The sequence below is a fragment of the Ceratotherium simum genome, chromosome 34, assembly GCF_057802395.1.
Source record: "Ceratotherium simum simum isolate JZ-2026a chromosome 34, ASM5780239v1, whole genome shotgun sequence".
Taxonomy (NCBI): domain Eukaryota; kingdom Metazoa; phylum Chordata; class Mammalia; order Perissodactyla; family Rhinocerotidae; genus Ceratotherium; species Ceratotherium simum.
Window position 1 is genome coordinate 6,177,727 of NC_141933.1, and position 9,815 is coordinate 6,187,541.

Here is a 9,815-nt window from a genome sequence, read left to right on the forward strand (position 1 = left end):
ATTCAAGAAGGAAATGATGAGAAGGAGGTAGAAGGGGTAAATATACTCCCTCAGGAGTTTGGTGGCAGAGGGAATATGCAGAGGTAACAGGATCACGGAAAGGTTTTTTTTGGTTGGTTGGTTTGCTGTTGCTGTTTTTAAACAGAAGAGATCAAACATGTCATTGCTGCGTGAGGGGTGGCGGCTGGAGAAGAAGAGACAGACTTGGGGAATGGAGTCAGGGACAAGCAGAGGAGAGCCAAGATCGTTGCTGGGCAGCCACGTGGAACCAGGGGACATAAGCACACACATCTCTGTCGTGGACCCATTCAGCATGGATTGTGACATTCTCTAACAAGCCAGAGATGGCCAGAGGTGGGGAGAGAGCAAAGAGAGGGCCTTTCCCAAGGCTGAGGACTGATGAGGGAGGAAAGGCAGAGAATCAAGCGGCAAGAGCCTCTGGAGGACTGGAAATTGCACTGTGGAGTGGCTGTGAGCCCCACAGGGTGCGGAGCAGAGGGAACGTGTGGGGGAGTGCTGGAGTTCACTCCCTGTGAGGATGCAGAGCGCATCCTAAGGAGCGAGGGGGGAGGGGTGCAGGGACATGGACGCAGAGGGCAGCCCAGTCAGAAAGGGCGTTTCAGAGTCTGAGTCCCTGAACTCTCCACCAAATAGCTCCCTACTGATGGGGTCAGGAGTGTGAGTCTCTCCTCTGGATTTGGCGCTGTGGACCACGGAGCAGGTACCTGCTCCTGGTAAATGACAGGTCATCAGGCTTTTCAGTGAATGAGTTTGTCATTGGTTCTCCATCCACAGCTGCTTCAGGAGAGGTGGTGAGTTTTCGTTGGTTCTCTTAGGTTCCACCTCATAAGTATGGCCTTATAGTCAGAGGCTCAGGTATGCAGAGGTCAACCTAAGACCCTGGAATACCTGAGCCCTACAGTGTCATGAGGGGAGGGAGTTATCTCTAGAAGTCCTTCTGTTCCCAGGAAGCCTAGGGAAAGTGGGAGAGAGGGAGAGAAGGCCCTCTTCCCTCTCATCTCGAGACAGCAGGGAGTAGATTAGAAATCTCCTCGTCAGGCCTGCCCGGTGGCGCACCGGTTAAGTGTGCGCGCTCCACTTTGGTGGCCTGGGGTTCGCAGGTTCGGACCCCGGGCGCACACCAACGCACCGCTTGTCAAACCATGCTGTGGCGGCGTCCCATATAAAGTAGAGGAAGGTGGGCACAGATGTTAGCCCAGGGCCAATCTTCCTCAGCAAAAAAAGGAGGATTGGCATCGGATGTTAGCTCAGGGCTGATTTTCCTCACAAAAAACAAGAAAAAAAGAAATCTCCTTGTCATCCTGGGTGCCAGGGAACGCCCCTGTGTTGGACAGGATGCACACAAGATGGAGAACTGTCACTTGGGAGAGGCAACTTACAGGAGTGAGGCTCTGATGCGGGGTGGCAAAAGGTAGTCACGCTTTGCTAGCTTCCTGCTTTTTCGAAGACTGACCCAATATCCAGGACCTAGGGCTCCCTCGATGTGAGGAGACTCATTCAAGCACTCATCTCTCTCCCCCTTCTCTCTCTCTCTTTCTCTCTCCTTCTCTCTCTCTCTCTCTCTCTCACACACACACACACACACACACTCACCCGCTCGCTACAGTCACCCCAAATAGGGAAGGGCCAAGGGAGGCCCTTGTTCCCATTAACCTAGAGGGCAAGGGCCAGTGATCTAGGCCTGGCTGAACGCTGATAGGTGGCTCCCTCTCAGCTCCCCCTTCTTCTCTGGAGCCACAACTGTCCCTGCCTTTGTCCCTTCAATTCTTGAGCTCCCTGACTCAGCCTGGTTCCCCAATTTCCCAGCAGTGGACAAAGCCCTTGTCAGTGGGGTAGGGATGGGGGGGGTAGGGCGTGAGGGAGTAACTGTGAGCTTTAAGAACCAGAGTTCCAGCTCTTTCCTTGTCTCAACTTTCAGGGTCCCTCAGCCTCCCTATTTCAGAGGTCACCCCTAAGCCCCTCCCCAACTTGCCCTGATCTCTAAGGCCTGGCTGATAGGGTGGAAACTAACTAGGACCTTCCTACCAGCTGGACAAAGTCTGACCCCTGGTGGCCAAGGTGAAGAATGGCCAGAAGGGCCCCTTGCTGAATTTCCCCAGAACTTCTCTCCAGTCAGGATGGTCAAAGTGAAAGGGGAGGTGATGGGAGGAGGTTTGGAGGGGTGGTTGGGACCGGGCAGAAGAGACACCCAGTGGCAGAAGAGCCCAGACCCAGGGGAACCTGCGCCTTCCACCAGGCTCCTGCTCCTTCAGCCCACTAGGCCACAGAACCTGGAGCAGGAAGAGGTGGGATGTCTGGGAGGGTCATGACGGACTAGGAGGAGCTGCCTGAAAGAATTCTGGCCCACGGGGTGGGGAACGGGGCCCAGGGTGTGTGAGTATGTGGGGGCTGGGATGTGAGTCTGGCTGCCCAGAATCTCCAGCTCAGGGTGGGTGGCAAGGCCTGAGGGCTGAGGAAGGGGGGTGCTAGGGAGGGGAAGGAGAGCGTGCTACACCTCATAGTCCGCAGGGCCCCTGGCAGCTGCTTCCCTCCCTTCACCTGCCCCCACCTTCCTATCTCTAGCTGGCTCTCCCCCAAGCCTCATCATGAGCTGGGGGAGGGGAAGGGGCTCTTAGGGCTCATGCGCAGTGCTGAGAACCCCCACCCCGCCATCCTGCCACATTGTCTGAGCTAAGCCAGGCCTAATCCCCCTTCCCCTTGGAGCAGTCTGCGGTGGGCCTCAGCCCTCAGGAAGGTGCTGGGCTTCTGTTCCAGTTCTTTTCTCTCCTTGTCTCTTGGCTTCCCCCAAGACTTTGGCCTTGGCTGTGAAGCAAGGGACTTGAGTGTTCCCAGGCCAAGGTGCAAAGGTCACTCCTGCTAGTCCCATCACCTGCCTCTAGGGGTCAGAGCTGACACAGGAACCTACACCTGGGTCTCAGGAGATTCCCTGAAGGAGAGAGAACTTAGCCCCCAACTCAGACCTCAGGCCTGGCCCTTCAGCCTGAAGCCTCAACTGTGACAGGCCCCAGGACAGCAGCTGTGGGGATAGGCCAGGAGGCTACCTGAGAAGGGGCAGGGATCCCGGGAAGGAAGGTGATAGGGGACAAACAGGGTTGGGGGAGTAAAGAAGGGAAAGACCTGAGTATGGGCAGGCCAAGGTCCGGTCCAGTTGCCAGTACACCTGAGGGATCCAGATACCAAGTCAGGGAAGGATGTGAATTGGACAGGGATGGTTCCAAAACCCCTGGTGACAACTCCTTCGAGCCTTGGGGCTCGATCCACTGCTGTCTGACCAGGAGAGGAGGGCAACGCTGCCTGCGGAGAGTCCCCTCAACTCCAGGCCGGAAAGCCAGTCCAGGGCGCCTGCACTGAGCTCGCCACCCTGATTCTCCTTCTCCGGGCTGGGGGAAGCTAAAGCCCAAGGGAGACATCTTCCAGGCTGGGTGGGAGAGGCTACCAGGGCCTGAGCCAGGCAGAGCTGGGGGCAGCTGGCAGGGACGGCCCAGACAGCGCCCACAAAGCAGGTCAGGGTGCCAGAGGGGAGAGGGAATGGGCTCAGGCAGCAGCAGGAGCCGCTGTGGCCGCCCAGCGGCACACCCTATTTCACGCTCCCTGGGCGGTGGCAGGGCCCCACGGCTATCAGCTTTCAGGGGTGGGAGGGCCCAGGAATGAGGAGGGGTCTGCCTCACCCATGGCTTCCTACTCCCTCAGGGCATTGTGGGCTCAGGAGTTGGGCGCCACACACCTCTGGGAACACCCTCTGGGGAGGAGGTAGTCAGTTCCGCAGAGACTGGGCACCATCCCTCCAGAGTGCCCAGTGCCCGACTGGACCCCGCATCTAAGCCATTGCCAGGTCCCGCAGACAGGGCCTCCCTGCTTCCCTCCCCAGTGCAGCGGGGCCCCTGTCTCCCTCAGTGTGGGCCTCACTTAGTCCACGAGGCAGATGAGGGGATTAGGCCAGGCCCAGCCCAAACAATAAAGCATGGACGGGCCCTCCAGTTCCGTGCAGCACACCCACAAGCTCTCATTCCTCCACTCAGCCCTCCTCAAGGAAGCAGATGGGAGAGCCAGGTGGGAGGAGGCCCCTAAAGACATGGCCGGCTCCTGCTCCTCCCCTCTGGTGGTCCACACTCCAGAGCATGGTCCTCCCCGGGCCCACCCAGACCCCAGAGCAGTGGGAGAGGGGGAAGGCCGAAGTCTCTGAGCAGACCCTTGCACCTTGGAAGGAAGAACTGGATGGGATCTCTAGAGGTCCATTAGAGCTGGGCCAGTCCCTCTGCTGATTCCCAGACTCCCACTGGCCAGCACTTTCGCCTGCTGCCAGGAAGTTGCTGAGGGGGAGGCGGGTGTAGGGGTGAGTCAGCGATGACAGGAGCCCAAGGGACAAAGGTCATGGGTGGAGAATTGAGAGACACTGTTTACAGCAGCCTGCCTCCTCCAGGAGGTCTTCCAGTGCTAAGCCAGCCCTGTGGTCCAACCCATCTCTGACCTACCCTTCCCTATCTCCTGTTATGAATTTTATCCTTGCACTGACAACTTGTGTGTTCCGTCTGCCTGCCCAGTTAGCCTGTGAGCTCCTGGGAGGCATGGAGGAGCTGTGATTTATAACTGGGGCCTCACAGTGCCTATCAGCACTTCCTACTGTCAAGAACCATTTTACACTATTTTAGTTGAGTATGTGGGAAAGCGCCTGGAGCAGTCTTCAGCACACTGTGAGTGCCATGTGAGTGTTCGCTTTACTGTTGATACTTGCTGCTCATATCTCACATTAGTGTAAGACAGACAGGGCAGATTTTACTGATGAATAACTGGGGATCCAAACACACTCTGGCCTCCCGCTTGGTGTGGGATCCTCCTGACTAACAGGGCAGGCAGGGGCAGGCTGTGGGACCCCAGCAGAGCCGACAAGGCAAACATTGCCTGGACTAGGAGTGGGCAGTGTCTTTGGGCACAGACTGTGAGAAAGGAGCTTTCCGAACCCATGGGTTCTCCAGTCACGTCTCTCAGGGTCGGTGGGGGTAGGGTGGGAGTAGGGAAGGGGGCTGGATTAGCCCAAACCCTCTTCGGACCTCCAGACCTGTCCCCACAACACTCTGCTGGCCAAGGGGCGTTAGTAGAAGGCTCCAGCTGGGCTCTGGGGAGTTATAAACTGGCCACGGGGATTAGTGAGGCTGAAAAGCACATTTGCCTAGGAAGGGAAAACGGGAAGTGAGAGCTTGAGGATAACGCTCTGTAAGTCCCCCGAGACCCACTGGAGACCAATGGGGGGCGGGGGAGGGCAGGAGGAGGTGGTGCAGTCTGGGGCATCTTGACAGGTTCCCCACCCCAGCCTCACCCCTCCCCCAGAACACAGCTGCAGCAGCTGCTCCGCCCCCTCTGCCTGCGCCGCTTGCCATTGGCTGGAGTAAGGCCACGCCCCACAGAGGCGGCCTGCCATTGGCTTAGTCTTTGATGTTTGAGTGCTTGTGGGGGTGGAGGAGACGCGTCATTCCCAGGAACCGGTGGACTTCCTTTCTCTGCTTGTCTGGGTCATCCTGTCTGCCCTCCGCTGGCCCCAGGCTCGCTCTCCGGCCCCAGCCCTCTCTCACTCTCTCTCTCAGCAGCTGTCTCTCTGGTGCCCGCTGGCCTGTCTCTCTCCTTCCCCGCAGTCGCCTCCTTCTCCGCCTGCCTGGGTGGCCGCCATGGGCCGGAAGCGGCTCATCACTGACTCCTACCCTGTAGTGAAGAGGAGGGAGGGCCCCGCTGCGCACTGCAAGGGGGAGCTGGCACCAGAGCTAGGTCTCTGAGGTGTGGGGGGGGCGGGAGGAGTGGACATGGAGGGACATGAGAGGACGTGGGCGGACATGGGCAATAGAGGAGGAAGTGAAGGATGTCTTCTACTTCCGACACCAGGCCTGGCAGCGGACGGCAGGGGCAGAGGGGTGGTGAGGGCTGGGGAGCAGTGGGACAGCTGGGAGGCGAGGGTCAGGGGACCAGTCCCGCAGGGCACAGGCCTGGGCAGGCCTGAGGAGCAGTGTGTCATTGCAGGGGAGGAGGCCCAGCCCCTGAGCGTGGATGTGAGCGTGGATGAAGCGGAGCTGGAGCTGCTGAGGCAGTTTGACCTGGCCTGGCAGTATGGGCCCTGCACAGGTGAGGACCCCCTCAGGCCCCAGGAGCGCATCCTGGAGCCAGTCCTGTCACCCACATGTCTGAAGCAACCCAAGCCCCTGCTTGACCCTCTCAGGCACTGCCTCCTGAGACTGGGGGGTGTGGAGGTCCCGACACACCCCTCCACACACATTCTCTAGCCTGGACTCTTCCCTGCCCCCCATGAGGTCCCAGTGTCTTGTCTCCCCCCCTCCACCCGGGCAGGGATCACACGGCTGCAGCGTTGGCATCGGGCAAAGCAGATGGGCTTGGAGCCTCCCCCAGAAGTGCGTCAGGTGCTGCAGACCCACCCCGGAGATCCCCGCGTCCAATGCAGGTCAGAGACTGGCCAGGGAGGGCTTTCAGAGGAGCCAGAGCCCTCTCCAGACACATCAGCCTGCTGGCCCCAGGTGGGAGCTGCACTGACATGAGGGAGAAATGAATACAGGTTTGGGGGTCATTGCTGAGCAGGCAAGAATGTTCTACAAGGTGCCTGGCAGGAGTGCCACCTCAGGAGGGCAGAAGGTTGCTTTAATAATTCTTAGCTCTGAGCAAATGGTGAGGGAAGGGTGGACCCAGGGCCCACAGGACTGTCTATTTAGTACTGAGGAGTTGGCTAAGGACTATAGGCCATAGTCAAGAACTGGGGCTGGTGAAATCAGATCAAGGGACTTAACTGACTCTCTCTGGTTTCTCCCTCCCACCCTCCCCTTGCACAGCCTCTGGCATCTCTATCCCCTTTGAGCCACCACCTAACACCTCCTGCCCGCTCCCCGAGAACCTCAGGACACAAATGAGAGCCAGTTGCTGCCCCTCAGCTCAGCTCTGCTGTGGAGAATGTTTGGCAGCAAAGAGTCTCACAGGGAATGAAAGAGGCTGAATCTGGAGGTGTCCACGGCTCAGCCCTCCATCTGACCAGCAGGCTCCCAGAGCCACGTCTGAGAGCTGATGCAGCTGAAGCTGAGCACCTCCTACATGGAGAGTGGTCTGTGAGGACAAAGACTTGGCCATGACCCTTCCGATGCCAGCCACTGTGGTCCTGGGGATGGTGTGGCAAATAAGGCACAGCCTTGGGCAGAGCCAGACTCAGGCGGCTGATCTAAGAGGGAAAGATGCACTCCCCACCTGAGACTGGGAATCTGAGGGCAGAACTGGCTGAGCTCACAGGGCAAGGGGTTCACTGATGCTTATGAATAAAGAACACTGAGCCTGGAAGCCTGACCTCCAGTCCCTTAATGTGGCCCTGCCTGGGCTGGCAGCACCCAGCAAGTTGCTAGATGGGATAGAGTCAGCACCAAACTTTCCTGCAAGGTGCGAGTGCCTCTTCCGCTGCCTAACCCTAGACCTGAGAGGGAGGACAGACTTTAAAAGACCAACGGTCGAGGCCTCACAGGAGCTGAGCAACCTCTGGCACCCCCTGGTGGTGCACAGTGAAATGACTCTTTAGTCACCTTCACTGACCAGCCAGGGAAAACCTACCAAACTAGTCTGCCCAGTGTTGCCCACCTCACAAAAATGGGTCCTTTGTCAGAGGAGGATCCATGGGGCCATTGCTCATAAAGCCCAGACAAACCTACACATTCCCAGCAAGTATCTCTGCTTCCCACACGGGGGGCCACGTGGATCCAAAGCAGGGTTGGGGGAAGGTTTCAACCTGCAGGATCTGCTCAGAGAGGGCCATCATCTGAGGGGCTTTGGTAGGGAACTGGGTGGTGCTGGGGATGGAGGAGAACTGGCTGGAGCCAGAAACAATGCTTAGGGGACCTGGGACCATATGACATGGAGAATGGAATCCATACTCCTTATATGGTGTTACCTTCATTTGACGGACCAGCCCTCCATCCTGGGGCAGATAGAGACAGCACTCTTAACTCCTTGAAAACAGACCTAGAGAGTGGCCAAGCGGCCTTTTTAGCCCCCATTTTATTGACCACTGATCATGATTCAAGTACTTTAAATGTATTATCTCTAAACTTCCTAAAAAGCCTGCGAGGCAGACTTCACAGAGAGGGAGACTGAAGCCTGGAAAGGCTGTGCAGAGTTGCCCAGAAGCACCAGTGGGGAGGCGGTGGCACAGAGACCAGGGCTCTTCCCATCTATACCATGCCCCTGCCTGCCTGGCGAGCAGCCGCTGTGTGCCGGGCTCTGGAGGCCCTCCTGGGTGGTGTTAGTGGTGACGAGATGGACAAAAACAAACACGCAAATGTTACATCAGGTGGCGGTCAGTGGTAGGCAACACCTCTAGGTGGTTAGAGGCAGAGAATGCCAAGGGTGCTAGAGAAGCTGCTCAGGGAAGGCCCTCTGACGGCGGCGTTTGAGCAGAAGCCTGAAGGAAGCACGCGAGCGAAACTTGGACGTCCATGAGTGCTCCAGACAGAAGGGACAGAAAGCACACTCCCCAAGCCGGAGTGTTTCCAGCCTTGTCAAGGAACAGCCTGGAGGACAGTGCAGCCAGGGCAGAGGGAGTGAGGGGAGCGTGGCGGGAAATGAGTCCAAAGAGGAGGCAGGTCAGGCCCACATGGCCTTGTAGGCCAGGATAAGGAATCTGGATTTTATGCTGAGAGAGAGGAAGACACTGGTGGTGCCAATAAATGACATAATCAAACTTGTGTTTTGAAAACATTACTCTGACTGTTGGTGGAGACCAGATTGTGGGGTTGGGGGAAGAAGAGGCAGCAAAACCACTCAGGAGGCTACTGGGGTCGGTCTCGGGAGAGGTGATGGTGATTTGGACCAGGGTGGGGAGATGGACGTGGTAAGAAGTGGCCAGATTCTTTCTAGTCTTTCTTTGAAGGGAGAACTGACAGGACTTGCTGATCAGCTGGCTGTGGGGTTTAAGAGAGAGGAAGAGGCTAAGGATAACTCCCAAGGTTTTAGCTTGAGCAACTGGAAGGACAGAGCTCCCATTACTAAGATGGGAAAGACTGTGGGAAGGGTAGGGTGGGGTGGGGAATGGAGAGCTCAGTTTTAGACATGTCGGGTTTGAAGCCTGTGATATATCCAAGCGGAGATGTGGAGTAGGCAGTGGATATGCAAGTCTGGAATTCTGAGGAAAGCTCTGGATTTGAGATATAAATTTGGGCATCTTCTAGATGGCATTTAAAGCCGTGAGTGTGGATGAGATTACCTGAGGGAGTAGAGTTAGAGACAAGAAGTGGTCCAAGGACAACACGGGGGCCTTCTACACTTAGAGGCCAGGGAGAAGAGAAGAGGCATGCAGCAAAGGAGACTGAGGAGTGGCCAGTAAGACTTGAGGAAAGTCAGGAGAGGGGAGGGTCTGGGAGGCCTGGGCAGAAGGTGTTTCAAGGTCTCAGATGCTTCTGAGAAGCTGGTAAAATGAAACCTGAGAAGAGCACGATGGACTTGGCAATGCCCGGGTCACTGGAGACCTTGATAAGAGCAGTTTCCATGGAGTGTGGGGATGAGTGTGCCTGGAGTGGGACCAGAGGGAATGGCAGTTGAAGTGGACACAGGGAACATGCCAGTTCTTTCAGGGACTGTTTACTGTAAAGGGAGCAGAGAAAAAGAGCGGTAACCAGAAGGGATGTGGGATCAAGGGAGGGTTTTTATTTGTGGTTTTGTTTCAGGTAGAGTGACATTACAGCATAATTACACTGTGAGGAGAGTGGCCCAATAGCGAGGAGCACTGGTGCTGCAGGAGACAGAGGGGCAATGGCATGAGTGAGGCC

At 57.1% G+C, this 9,815-nt stretch overlaps 1 protein-coding gene across 3 annotated transcripts; it reads left to right on the forward strand.

Moving 5' to 3' along the window:
• Positions 1 to 5,472: 5,472 nt before the first annotated feature.
• On the forward strand, positions 5,473 to 9,016 carry POLD4 (DNA polymerase delta 4, accessory subunit). Of its 3 annotated transcripts, none has more exons than XM_087422564.1 (4): positions 5,473 to 5,778; positions 6,028 to 6,129; positions 6,352 to 6,536; positions 6,846 to 9,015. In XM_087422564.1, exons 1-4 carry the CDS (start codon positions 5,682 to 5,684, stop codon positions 6,921 to 6,923), a joined length of 462 nt encoding a protein of 153 aa, XP_087278690.1. In that variant the 5' UTR covers positions 5,473 to 5,681; the 3' UTR covers positions 6,924 to 9,015. The 3 variants fall into 3 exon arrangements, with proteins under 3 accessions (XP_087278690.1, XP_004437754.1, XP_087278691.1); XM_004437697.3 differs by having other exon boundaries at positions 5,475 to 5,778; positions 6,352 to 6,463; positions 6,846 to 9,013; XM_087422565.1 differs by lacking the exon at positions 5,473 to 5,778 and having other exon boundaries at positions 5,794 to 6,129; positions 6,352 to 6,463; positions 6,846 to 9,016.
• The last annotated feature ends 799 nt before the right edge of the window (positions 9,017 to 9,815 follow it).

Excerpts from the sequence above, each read along its gene's own strand:
- POLD4 (XM_087422564.1), top strand. The coding sequence starts at position 5,682 with ATGGGCCGGAAGCGGCTCATCACTGACTCCTACCCTGTAGTGAAGAGG. Across the intron at positions 6,130-6,351 it reads GCAGTATGGGCCCTGCACAG|GGATCACACGGCTGCAGCGT; the intron begins GTGAGGACCCCC and ends CCACCCGGGCAG. Across the intron at positions 6,537-6,845 it reads CATCAGCCTGCTGGCCCCAG|CCTCTGGCATCTCTATCCCC; the intron begins GTGGGAGCTGCA and ends CCCCTTGCACAG.